Source organism: Drosophila melanogaster, chromosome 2L (genome assembly GCF_000001215.4).
Source record: "Drosophila melanogaster chromosome 2L".
In the NCBI taxonomy this organism is placed as follows: domain Eukaryota; kingdom Metazoa; phylum Arthropoda; class Insecta; order Diptera; family Drosophilidae; genus Drosophila; species Drosophila melanogaster.
In genome coordinates, this window is record NT_033779.5 from 771005 (window position 1) to 783858 (window position 12854).

A 12854-nucleotide genomic window follows, 5' to 3' on the forward strand; every position below is an offset into this window, starting at 1 on the left:
TTGGTTTTTAATAAAAGCCCAAACGTTTTCAATGATATTAAGGTCTGGGCTTTGGGGGGGCCACGGAAGAACCGCCAGATTAAGGTCGTTTAAAAATTTTGTTGGTATCCTACCCTTATGGCATGGAGCATTGTCCTGCTGAAGAATCCATTCAGTAGTTGGAAAAAGTCTATTTCCAGACGTAAAAGCATGGTTGTTTAAGATAAGAAGGTATCCGTTCTGATTTAAAGTTCCTTCTATCGGTACCAAGTCTCCGAATCCATAATAGGAAAGACATCCCCAAAACATGACTGTGCCCCCACCAAATCTATTGGTTGGCTGGGCTGCCAAATGCTTTTGATTATTTTTCAAATGCATAAAATGCTTGCTGTATGACCCCTGGTACTGAAATGCACACTCATCAGTCCATAAAATATTAAACCAAAAGTCAAGAGGCTTCTTAACATATTCCAACGCAAATCGAAGACGTTTTGTTTTGTTGGTTGGTGTGATCTCAATCGTTTTGCGAACAACGTATGTCTTAAAATCAGCTTCTTTTAGCCTGCGACGAATTGTAGAACTACTAACTTGTTTGCCAATTGTATTTTTTGATTCTAAGGCAATTTTTACCGGACTGGCACTAGGATTCTTCGCCACAACTCCAAGTATTTGCCTGCATTGCCTTTGGTCCAGCACAGGTTTTCGGCCTGATCTTTTTTTATTTTTTAATGTGCCAACTGTATCAAACTTTTTTATTAAGTAGTAGACAGTTCTACGCGAAATTTGATATATTTCAGCTATTTTGGCCGCAGGTGTACCGGCTTTAAACCTAGCAACAATACCAGCCCGGGCCTCAACTGTTAACTCTTTTGTTTTGGGCATTTTATTTAATAACTGTAATAGGAAAATGATTAAATCTAATTTTTATTCAATAATTTAAATGTATTTAAGCAAACAAACCGGCACTTGTCACTCTAAACCAATCACTGAAGAAGAAATTGCGTTGTGAAAATAATTGTGATGCGACGAAACCGTGTGCAAATACTTCTGACAACTGATAAAGATCTCTTCATTTGCCTCTTCCTTGCGCATAGGAACAGTTATTTTTTCAATTCTTCTTTCATCTGACTCTGCATAGGTTTGAATTTGCAAAAGCAAAAGTTTTTTTGCATTTCACCTCCCCCCACTTGCTGCACAAGCAACTGTTTGTGACCCATGCACAAAAATGCACTTTGTGAAAATAATTTTGACCATGACTGTATGTTACACATGCCGCAAAGGCGGTCTTGTCTTGCTGGTCCTGGCCAAAATACAATTTGGCCCAGCTAAGAGGCTTCGACGACCTCGGCTTTAATATGGCGAACTGGACGGGGAGCCGTGCAGTCTGTCTGCCCGAGTTTAATCGCATTTAGCTCATTTAGCGGCAAATTGAATTTGCCAACGTCACGGCCCTCAACAAAACCCCTGAATAGGCCACGCCGAAAATGAGAAATTCAATTAAAATCAAATTTTTTCAACATCAGCCGCCCAGAGACGTCTTTAAACGGATTTTCAGTTACAATTTCGACGCTTTAACTCCGCAAAAACACACACAAAATCGAAGCCAGGATAAATAGGCAGGAATAATTGAGCGGCTGCTGGTGCCGTCGGGGCATCATTCCATCATTTCCCAATCCCAGGCCCTACCCATCGCAACCCCAGCCCCGCCCACTCACGCCCCTTCTGGGAAAAAAACACGAGATAATCGCCTCAGTTTCCATTGCGGCCCACAAAATTTTTATGCGTGGCAACATTTTTTGCGCTTGGCTTCAGTTTCGCACAGGCCAGTGCTCGTGATTAGCTTTGGTCATGGATGGACTCGTCATGGTTGTCGGAGAGGGATGTGGGAGCTCCTGGCGGTAGATGGAGCAGAAGAAAAAGGCTTTGGCCCAGTGAGTAGCGCGATAATTAGGACTCAAAATCCTAGTCCCGAAGATGATTTATGACGCCAGCGCTGCTGGAGTTCATTGCTGGCTAATTTATTACGCTCTCGCCGTGAGGGATCAACTGTTTCTTCTTAGCTCCACCGCCCACGTGCTCCTCAAAGTCAATATTTTCTTGATGTGTAACTAAAATATAATTGAGTGGCTACTGAGCTCGGCTCCATGTTGTCTTCAAAACTTACCTGAAAGGATTTTAAATTGAGCTTGCCAAAAAATTACTTTGCTTGAATTATTACCAATATTTATAATTTAAACTTGTAAATATGCAAACAGATCAAGACGCTGAGCGCAAATAGTAAATAAATGGAAACTAAAGTAGTAAATCAAAAACAGAACTAGAAATGAAAATCTAGAAGCTAAAGCAGCTGCTTCTAATGCAAAGACGATAAATGAATGAGTCAATGCTAAACATTTGTACTTTTTCAAGAACAAATTGTGCTTCGGTTTTTTCCATTTACCTCATACGTTTCTTTGATATGATTTCTGTGACGTAACCGGGCAGCAGCTGTTTTTGAGGGGACTTCTGTGGGAAAATATGAAGTCTTAGAGAATATAAAAAGGCTTAGGCTTTTGGAAAAAGCATCACAACCTGAATTTCCACTAAGCAAAGCCGAACTGCCAGAGAGAAAATGCGTTCCTTCATTCTGATTGCCCTCTTCGCCCTGATTGCCCTGGCTGCTGCTCAAGGCGGACCACAAGGTGGACAGCAGGGTGGGCAAGGAGGATCTCAAAATGGTCAGCAAGGAGGCCAGCAGGGAGGCTCCCAGGAAGGATCCCAGGAAGGATCCCAGGAAGGACAACAGGGAGGTCAGCAGGGAGGTCAGCAGCAGGGTGGTCCTGGCGGTCCATGGGGTCTGCCTCCGAATGGAACTGAACTCTCCAACAGTACCACAACTTCGACCACTGAGGCTACCAGCACTGAATCCAGCAGCACAGAGGTTTCCTCTTCGTAACTTATAGATTGATCCTAATGAAAGCGAACAGGCTTGCTCAGTTCCTTACCATTCCCTTTATCAATACAAGTTCTTGAAATAAATTGATATCAGTACTCTAATGTGTTGTAGCTAAATTCGGTTAAAATCCGCTTTTAAGCGTCATGGAGTCATTAAAGCTAATGCCTGCAAATCGTTTAATTAAGCCTGTGCTCATATGACAAAAAATGCTGGGAATTATTCTGAAGCAGCAATTGACGCCAAAAAGTGTGCAACACTTTTGTGCTGCTGCTAAAAACCACTTTCGAGCAAATCCCAGGAATGCAACCTCCTTTCCCCGAGCATCCCGCAAAATTGCCACTAAAAGAGTTCCCCCCTCCCCGCACCGAAATCAGCGACAAACAGCAGTTGCAAACGGCAGTGGGAAAAGTGTAGGGGAAAACGCATATGCGGTGGCTCATGAAATGCAGTACAAAGTCGTCTTCCTCATCCACTCGCTGCTCAGCGAAGCGGCCACTTTTAGTGCACTGGAGTGTTTGGTCGCAGAGGGGGTGGCTTTTTAGGGGGCGGAACTGGCTGGGCGGTGGTCGGTGGGTGGAAGGCCATCAGTCGTGGACCGGCGAAGTGATCAATTGATTTGCATTTCCCACTCCGGGCAGAGCGGACACCAGAGTGCAGTGCAAAGGCGCTTCAAGCCAGCTTCGCCATTGACTGGACTCTGCGGCAGGGCTTAAACCCACTGAGATCCATAAGCGATTAACCCACTTGAGCCGGAAAGTATCCATAGGAACTTGAACATCAAATGGATAGTATCCACTGGAAAATGAATATCTTTTGCAGCATACATTCTTAAATCCATTATTGCAAGAGGTCAGAAACAACCTTTCCAAATCAATACAATTTTGCAATTTAAAAGGTTCCAATTATTTGCATTCCAATGATTCAATTATTCAATTGGCTTCCCCTAGATCCAGTGATCTGTCGTTGTGGCCACCAGTGGGTTAAGCTAGCTGCCAACTGCCAACTGCCACATGCGACTGGAGCAAGTGGGGCAAGCTGGGCAACTGAGGCGAGTGGAGCAGGCAAAACAGCTCGCTGGGGAACTGTAAATCACGTCGAGCGCAGAGCGCAAATTGGTTAGTGAAACACATGAACCATTCATCAGGAGGAAAAATGCGGGGAGGAGCGGAGGACCAGCACACTCACACACATGAACTGGCTGCCGACTAAATTCGCGCTTTTGAAAAATGAAAGCAACTGCAAAAGTACAGGAACACACGCAGATTTGCGAAAGTAGCAAATGTAATCTGCAGGGGGCTAAAGAACGCGTGGATTCGGAGCGGAAGATGCAGGGAAATCATATTATCCTCAGGTGGAATTAGTTGCCCCTACTCGGAGGAACACAGAGAGAAAATCAAATGCAAGCCCACACTTGGCCTTTATGTCTCGATGGGTAGGAAAATGGTTGTCCCTGAAATTGAGCTCTTGTCTTAAAATGAGAAATCTCTTCACCAATAATCCCTATACCTTCAAATCCCAGATTATTTTCTGTGTGCACTAGCCACACAGCAGGCAGGAAGTTCTATCCAACTTTGCTCAACTTGAGTCAAGTCATCGCTTTCTTCACTGAGTTTGCCTGCTTGCTTTCATACACTCTAGGAGCACAAATTGAAAGGAAAACACATCCTGGCTTCCTGAAAAGGCTGCAGCAGCGCAGCAGCAACAACAAAAGCGGAAAAATCAGGATGAGCAGCAGCGGCGCTGAAATGCAGCAAATGAAATTTTCCAAGGCCGAAGCGATCGAAGCAAAATTGAAAAAATAATCATAAATATTGCATGCAGCTTGGTTGGGCTCACTGCCATCTATTTTTTAGCCGTTTTCATTTTGCTGCTCTTTTCCCCTTTTTTTTGCCGATTAAGCAGCGTAAAGTAAAAATATGCAAGCGGCCCGGTTAAGTATACGCCGCGTGGGCTCTGCAAAATTGAGCCCGAAATGCGCACAAATGCCGCTTCATGTCATTCCAGGCTCAGATCCGGATGGAAATGAGTCGGCTTGGCGATGGCTTTCGGTTCGGAGAGTGAGGATGCCATATTTACACGGCACTCCACTTCTATGGCGATGCCGCCGCGGGCAAGGAATATTCTAAAGCGCTTCGTGTGAAAATAATTTCACGGCGGAAAACAAGGTTACGGGGCTAAAGGCAGGTCTAACGACTTTTGAGTTATCTAGTACTTTGAATAGGTATAATCTGCTTGCTATTGCATTTTGAGCCCATTTGAGGATGCTATTAAATTCGATTTAATGGCAGTATGTTTATTATTCTTTAGTATTTTCAAATCAAATTGACTATTTGACGTAGTTATAGTTGATGTTTACATTTTAAGGCCAAAGCGTTTGATTATTACAAAATAACAAATGAAAATTTCATAAACAGAACACACAAAACACATATAGGTAACTGCTAGGTGACGCACTTTAGGTAAATTAGTCACTGGTAAACAGTAAACATTTTCCCCAAGCTTTCAACTCTCTTTGTGTCTGGTTTTCGGTTTTACCAAAATACCGCAGACGTTTGTTTGATTTCTGTGACGGCGCCCCAGCAGCAGCTGTTTTTCAAGAAAAGGGCTTTGGCTGTGGGAGAAAATGCGTTCCTACATTCTGATTGTCCTCTTCGCCCTGATTGCCCTGGCTGCTGCTCAAGGCGGACCACAAGGTGGACAGCAGGGTGGCCAAGGAGGACCTCAAAATGGTCAGCAAGGAGGCCAGCAGGGAGGCTCCCAGGAAGGATCCCAGGGTGGACAACAGGGAGGCCAGCAGCAGGGAGGTCCTGGCGGTCCATGGGGTCTGCCTCCGAATGGAACCGAACTCTCCAACAGTACCACAACTTCGACCACTGAGGCTAGCACCACTGAATCCAGCACCACTGACGTTTCCTCATCATAGGAAGCTAATCAAAAACTCTTGTATTAATCGATCCTGTATATAACTAAAGAGTACCTAATCACAATGTCCTATTAAACATATAAACTTTAAAAGTGAAAATTTCAATCAGCCGTCGAAGCAATATGCCCGTCAGGTCCCAGGGTATGTGAATACATTTAGTGGACTAAAAGGTGTTACAAGCCCCAAACGCCGAACAAGAAGAACCGCTTAAAGCGCACGGGGTTGTTTCAGCATTTAACGGAAAAAGTTTTGCCATTCAGTTTGGCACCACCCACGCTTTGCCACCCACCCACGGAGAACGACTCTTTAACATGGTGAAAATTAAAAGTTAAATGCGCAAAGTCAATAAAAGCCGGTCATGGCGACGGCGATGGCGGTGGCGATGGCGATGGCGATACTAACAAATGGAAGTAAGAACGAGGCAGTTGGGAAATCCTTTAATGCCATAGCATTTGCATGGCAATATAGACTTTGGCGCAGTGGAGCTGGGAATGGATGGGTGATCCATCGAGGACAATAGCTCGCCTCTTTGTCTTTTGTGCGGCACTTGCGACTGTTTGCCCAGAGATAAAAACTCGGTTTGGGGCTTGGGCAACTAATAGAATGCACTTGCAGTAGTCAGGACGCCCAGGATTCTCAGGATTCCGGGGCAAGGTCCTTCGGAGTGGTTTGCGTTTTGTCTTTGCCGGCTGAGTGGCTGCGTTTGCTTTGCTAATTGATGCACTAGGCGCCTGTGTGTTTTTCAATTACCAGGCACCAAAAAAGGACCTACGACTCAGCGAGGCAAATCCGAGCAGATGGATTCCTTCCCACGGATCGGATAGACAGCTGATTAAACCATCAATTCTCGAGAACAAAAGCGTGACCGGAATAATGGCACAATTCGTTCGATCCAACACCCAAGCCACATTTTCCCCACTTTTCGCCCTCTTTAACTGCACTTGGTTGGGCGGAAAACAAAAATCAATTGCGCAAAATATGCAAAGCGTTTTTAATTAAAATTTGAAGATCTTGGTCGGACTAAGCTCGGCAAATTATAGAAAGCGAACGCATTGGGCCGTGGATTATGGCCAGAGGCCGAAAATGGGCAAAAAGTTGGGGCAGGGAACGGGAAACATTCCACAGTTGTTCAGATTTTTTAATTGCAATTGCAGCGCTCATTAAAGCGATAAATTTTCAATGCAAATGAAATTTGCATTTTAATATCCCCAGCCAAGTGGGAAAGTGCAGGGTCGTGGCAAGGAGAAGGGGTAAAAGGGGGCCCGCAATAAAACGAAATTAGTTTCCATTTACGCACATTGAATTATCACTTTCCCTTCTGTATCACAGAATTAACAAGGAGGGCGGGTGGAGGAGGAAGAGATTGCAGCCTGTGCTCGGTGTGGCTGGAGCAAACATTGGCCACTTGCTTTTAGCACTAATTAGTCAATTTATGTCCAATTTGCTAATTTGTGGATGCTTCGGTCTAAAACTGTGAGTGTAACCCGGCAACGGTTCTCGGACATCGACATATGTATCCTGCTGGTCCGCCCGGGCATACAGTGCGTATGATTAATGTTTAATTGCATTAGCCTGAGTGCCATCCTCGCCTACACGGCTCGCAAATGTGATTAAACTGAAAGTGGTTAAGCTGGATTGCTTTGATTCATTTAAATTCAACTTGAAACTAGGCCAGTTTTCAAATATATTGTATACTATTCTTTATTATATTAATTGCACTAAGGAGTAAACTATTGTCTGAGTTGATTGCATAAAGTATGCACTAGTTTAACTCTATTTTCACAGCTCGAATTTATTCAAGTGCACTTTCGAGTGCGCATTTCAGACCTTGCAATTTTCCCCGACCAATGCAAATTAAATTAACATTTATTTATTGGTCCTGCATTTGAAGGACCCATGCAAACTCATAAATCGCATCCGCTGCTGGTCGAACTGATGAATTAGCCGCAAGCCCAATGGAATCGAATCAGAAGGCGACAACTCCATTAGCTATAAAAACCACCCAAACCACGTTCTATGGTGATAAATAGTCGACTGGACAAACACTTTGTGTTTGCCAACACAAGCACAAACGCAGACAAGAGCGACGACGGCAGTATTGAAATCGAATCAACAGCAGCTGGTCTGTGACGCTGGGGAAAAACAGATATTCATTCATCTATCCATCTAGCGTTTGGAACAGCTCAAGTCTCTTTGTCCGGCTCCGGTTTTACCAAATTACACCTGACGTTTATTTGATCGGCGACGACGTCACCGAAAACCATCTGGTAACGAAGTCGGTGGAACTGGCGAGGTGAGAGTATAAAAGGCTTGTGGAACTGGTGAATAGGTATCAAACACCAGTTCCACGGACAGATATAAGATGCGTTCCTTCATCATCATCGCCCTCTTCGCACTGATTGCCGTGGCTGCCGCTCAAGGTGGACCCCAGGGCGGACCTCAGGGTGGACCTCAGGGTGGACCTCAAGGTGGACCACAGGGCGGACCCCAGGGTGGACCTCAAGGTGGACCCCAGGGTGGTCCTCAGGGAGGACCCCAGGGTGGACCGCAGGGAGGACCCCAGGGTGGTCCTGGTGGACCCGGTGGACCCGGGGGACCGTGGGGACTGCCTCCAAATGCCACTCTTCCCAGCAACAGCACTACCACCACCACCACTTCAACGACCACCGAATCCAGCACCAGCACAACCACGGAAGCCAGCACCGAGTCATCCCCTGCTTAAGGCGCAGGACTCCAGCCAATCTAAAATCCATTTTTGGCTTGTTCTCTTCCGCGCTTTCCTCGATATTAATAAAAGTCTTTTCTGCAAAAAGTAAATCTTTCTCACATTTTCTCAGCACCATTTCGCACAAGATACTTGCATTACGTCTACAGAGAGAAATCGTTTGATTCAAGGGGAAAAAGCAGTATTAAATTAATAGTGCGATCAAATTGAGTCTAAAGTGTTTTGTGTTGAACACCCTTTTTGCTGTAACAGCACATAAATTAAGTATTTGTGGGATCGAAAATTTTACTAGTGTAATAAAGCATTCAGATAAAGTGGGATTTCCTGTCAGTGCAGCCCCGTGATGGATGGCAGACCAAGGCGATGGTGGAAGGGCAGAGGGAGGAATGCAAGCCACGGGATTCGGAAATCGAAATGTAACTTGTTCGCCGAGGCCGCCTGGTGGCTGACAGCCGGCGGCCATGAGAGATTCGCTCGGCTGCTGTGACACTTGGAATAGGCACGTCCTTCGAAAGGGACGCGGCAGCAACAAGAGCCCACAAATCCTAGGATGCGCTGCATCAGTTCTTTAAGCCGCATCCTGGTGGATGAAGCCAGCCCGTTTTAAATGGACCATGCAGTCGCCCTCTCAAGTTGGGTGCAATTATGTGACATGGCGCACACACTTCGTGGGCATAAAAAACCAGCTAAACACTTTATTTATGCACTTCCCCTTGTCGTTTGTCTTGAAAGTTTTCGCATTAAAAGAGCTGAGTTTGCCAAACTGTGTGCAATGAAAATGAGTTTCGCTGCCAAAACAGGGAAAACTCTGGCCAAAAAGCAGGGTCGAACTCGCAACAGTTGGCTGCGAGTCCCCCGAAAGCTGTGAAACTCTTTAAATATGCCTCGCAAATTCCAAACATTCTTCGGGGAAGATTTGTAGCTCGCTTATCCCGGTGGAGTTGCATGAGGGGATTGGCAGTCCAGAACGGCTGTCATTGCCATGGATTTCCTGTCCACTCTCGCCTGGCTTTAAGCGCCTTAAGAGCCATTAATGCCGGGCCTTTTGGTATCTGAGGCAGAAATAGATCAAAAGTCAGACCCACACACACGACGGACCAGATGAACTGGGACAGGGTCAAGGATTGGGACAAAGGCGAAGATGGCGATGGCGATGGAGCTGGCAGTCCGTCCCGTTGGTGGCACATTTTTATTGGTCATTAGTGCGAGCCTCTATCGGCATTCGTAAGCATTTACACATCGTTAAACTTTCATTTCCGGCAAATTAAGCGCATTTTATGTACCTTCTCCGTTCGGTCGCCCTCAGCTGCCCACCGCCTCCTCCTCCTCCTCCTCCTCATCCTACCCTGCTGTTTGGGGTCACCCGTTGGTCGGTGTCAGCAGAATGACCACAACAAGCGGACACTGAGAGAAAATCAGAGGCCGTGTGAATACACAAAATGAACACAGCTTTTGATTAGCACTATATAATCTTGCTAGAATGGGAAGGTTTAAAACCATGTTTGCAATGCATTCCCTACCATTTTTTCTGAGTGCAGGAAAGCTGCCCGACTAGGCTCGTGCTGATGTCCCGGACTTAAGCATATTTAATGGAGGGCAAGCAAATGGGCGCCGCCCCGGGCGTGTCCCTTTCATTGTTTGTCTTTCAATCGAAAGTCAATAGCAAGGCTGCGTGGAGGAGTATAAAAGGTCCGTCATTGGGAAGCCGTATGACTTTCCTCGATCGCACGATGTCGTTTTGGGCAGTGAGTCGTGGCCTAACGCCGCCTTCGAAGGTAGTGCCGATGCTGAATCCCAACCAACGCCAGTTTCTGGAGGACGAGGTGCGCTATCGGGAGAAACTGAAGCTGATGGCTCGGGGTGATGCCATGGAGGAGGTGTACGTGCGCAAGCAGGAAACTGTTGACGATCCGCTGGAACTGGACAAGCACGATTCCTTCTACCAGACCACCAAGAGCCTCCTCGTGCTTTTCCAGATAATGGGCGTAATGCCCATTCACCGCAATCCGCCCGAGAAGAACCTGCCTAGAACGGGCTACTCCTGGGGCTCCAAGCAGGTCATGTGGGCCATCTTCATCTACAGCTGCCAGACGACCATTGTTGTTCTGGTGCTGCGTGAGCGCGTGAAAAAATTCGTCACCAGCCCGGACAAGCGCTTCGATGAGGCCATCTACAATGTCATTTTCATCAGTCTGCTCTTCACCAACTTTCTGCTCCCGGTGGCCAGCTGGCGGCACGGTCCCCAGGTGGCTATCTTCAAGAACATGTGGACCAACTACCAGTATAAGTTCTTCAAAACTACCGGCTCGCCGATCGTCTTTCCGAATCTCTACCCACTCACCTGGTCGCTGTGCGTCTTCTCCTGGCTCCTAAGCATCGCCATCAACCTGTCGCAGTACTTCCTGCAGCCGGACTTCCGGCTGTGGTACACATTCGCCTACTACCCCATCATCGCCATGCTCAACTGCTTCTGCAGCTTGTGGTGAGTAGCTGTCCTATGGCAAAAACAAATGAAAAATCCCCACAAAGACAATACTTCCTTTCTGAAATCCGAAAGGTACATCAACTGCAATGCATTCGGAACTGCAAGTCGCGCTCTTTCCGACGCTCTGCAGGTAAAATAACATATTATCAGTGCTCAATTACAAAATTACTAAACTGAAACATCCAGACAACCATCCGGGGCGAGAAGCCCGCCCAAAAACTCACTGAGTACCGCCATCTATGGGTGGATCTGAGCCACATGATGCAGCAGCTGGGACGAGCTTACTCCAACATGTACGGCATGTACTGTCTAGTCATCTTCTTCACAACGATCATCGCCACTTACGGCAGCATCAGCGAAATCATCGACCACGGGGCAACCTACAAGGAGGTGCGATTGCTTGCCACGCAGGGAATAACTCATATTGATTAGGACATTTCCAGGTGGGTCTGTTCGTCATCGTGTTCTACTGCATGGGTCTGCTGTACATTATCTGCAACGAGGCGCACTACGCCTCCCGAAAGGTCGGACTTGACTTCCAGACGAAGCTGCTCAATATCAACCTGACTGCCGTGGACGCTGCCACCCAGAAGGAAGTGGAGATGCTGCTTGTGGCCATAAACAAGAACCCGCCCATCATGAATCTGGACGGGTATGCAAACATCAACCGCGAGCTGATCACGACCAACATCTCGTTCATGGCCACCTACCTCGTGGTCCTGCTGCAGTTTAAGATCACGGAGCAGAGACGCATTGGTCAGCAGCAGGCCTAGTTTCCTATAAAATGATTCTCGCCAAGCTGGGCCAAATATAATATGCTTTCGGTTTCAATGTATATCGAGATTAATAGGATTTTTCTTAGATTTTGCCTCAAATTTGTCCCATCACCAAACTTTATACAGTTTTAAGTCGCTAATGGCCTAAACTAACCACCCAAAACACTTTTTGAATGATATAAAAAAATTTTTTTTTAACAAATTTTGAAATTTTGGAAAGGGGTAACATCATGATTTTTGGCGAAAAATGGAAAAAAATACAATTTCTAAGTTGGAATGCAGTTCGATTGGAAAGTTTATTACGAATTCAACAAGGCATATCACTTTTTTCTCCGATCATTTTTTGGAATGTTATGCGAAAAATAATGACTTTTCTATGACAAAAAGTTAGTATTAGCTTAAGTGCCACATTTTCATTGCAATCATTTTTCGAAACTAGGCTTAAAATTGTCTCACAACCAAAATTCTTACTGTTTTGAATAGCTATTGACCTAAACTAACCACCCAAAAAACTTTTTGAATGATATCAAAAAAAAATTTTTTTACCAATTTTTGAAATTTTGGAAAGGGGTAACATCATGATTTTTGGCGAAAAATTGAAAAAAATACAATTTCTAAGTTGGAATGCAGTTCGATTGGAAATTTTATTACAAATTCAACAAGGCATATCACTTTTTTCTCCGATCATTTTTTGGAATGTTATGCGAAAAATAATGACTTTTCTATGACAAAAAGTTAGTATTAGCTTAAGTGCCACATTTTCATTGCAATCATTTTTCGAAACTAGGCTTAAAATTGTCTCACAACCAAAATTCTTACTGTTTTGAATAGCTATTGACCTAAACTAACCACCCAAAAAACTTTTTGAATGATATCAAAAAAAAAATTTTTTACCAATTTTTGAAATTTTGGAAAGGGGTAACATCATGATTTTTGGCGAAAAATTGAAAAAAATACAATTTCTAAGTTGGAATGCAGTTCGATTGGAAATTTTATTACAAATTCAACAAGGCATATCACTTTTTTCTCCG

General features: G+C 45.2%; 4 protein-coding genes and 1 long non-coding RNA gene across 6 annotated transcripts, besides 1 other annotated feature; all 5 read left to right on the forward strand.

Moving 5' to 3' along the window:
- Positions 1 to 1239: part of a mobile genetic element that runs on past the window's edge.
- Positions 1240 to 1509: 270 nt separating this feature from the next.
- Positions 1510 to 2089, forward strand: lncRNA:CR44614 (long non-coding RNA:CR44614). The gene has a single exon (NR_124008.1). It is a non-coding gene; the product is annotated as a long non-coding RNA:CR44614 (long non-coding RNA).
- A 453-nt stretch (positions 2090 to 2542) lies between these two features.
- Positions 2543 to 3013, forward strand: CG12506 (uncharacterized protein). Its single transcript, NM_134697.2, has one exon. The coding sequence runs from the start codon at positions 2591 to 2593 to the stop codon at positions 2912 to 2914; it is 324 nt and encodes a 107-aa protein (NP_608541.1). The 5' UTR covers positions 2543 to 2590; the 3' UTR covers positions 2915 to 3013.
- A 2518-nt stretch (positions 3014 to 5531) lies between these two features.
- Positions 5532 to 5937, forward strand: CG13946 (uncharacterized protein). The gene has a single exon (NM_144103.2). It carries the CDS (start codon positions 5538 to 5540, stop codon positions 5835 to 5837), a length of 300 nt encoding a protein of 99 aa, NP_652360.1. The 5' UTR covers positions 5532 to 5537; the 3' UTR covers positions 5838 to 5937.
- Positions 5938 to 8168: 2231 nt separating this feature from the next.
- Positions 8169 to 8651, forward strand: CG13947 (uncharacterized protein). The gene has a single exon (NM_134698.3). The coding sequence runs from the start codon at positions 8200 to 8202 to the stop codon at positions 8557 to 8559; it is 360 nt and encodes a 119-aa protein (NP_608542.1). The 5' UTR covers positions 8169 to 8199; the 3' UTR covers positions 8560 to 8651.
- An 826-nt stretch (positions 8652 to 9477) lies between these two features.
- Positions 9478 to 11881, forward strand: Gr21a (Gustatory receptor 21a). Of its 2 annotated transcripts, none has more exons than NM_078724.6 (4): positions 9478 to 11044; positions 11120 to 11177; positions 11234 to 11437; positions 11491 to 11881. In NM_078724.6, exons 1-4 carry the CDS (start codon positions 10293 to 10295, stop codon positions 11818 to 11820), a joined length of 1344 nt encoding a protein of 447 aa, NP_523448.2. In that variant the 5' UTR covers positions 9478 to 10292; the 3' UTR covers positions 11821 to 11881. The 2 variants fall into 2 exon arrangements, with proteins under 2 accessions (NP_523448.2, NP_001259841.1); NM_001272912.1 differs by having other exon boundaries at positions 10272 to 11044.
- Positions 11882 to 12854: the final 973 nt, after the last annotated feature.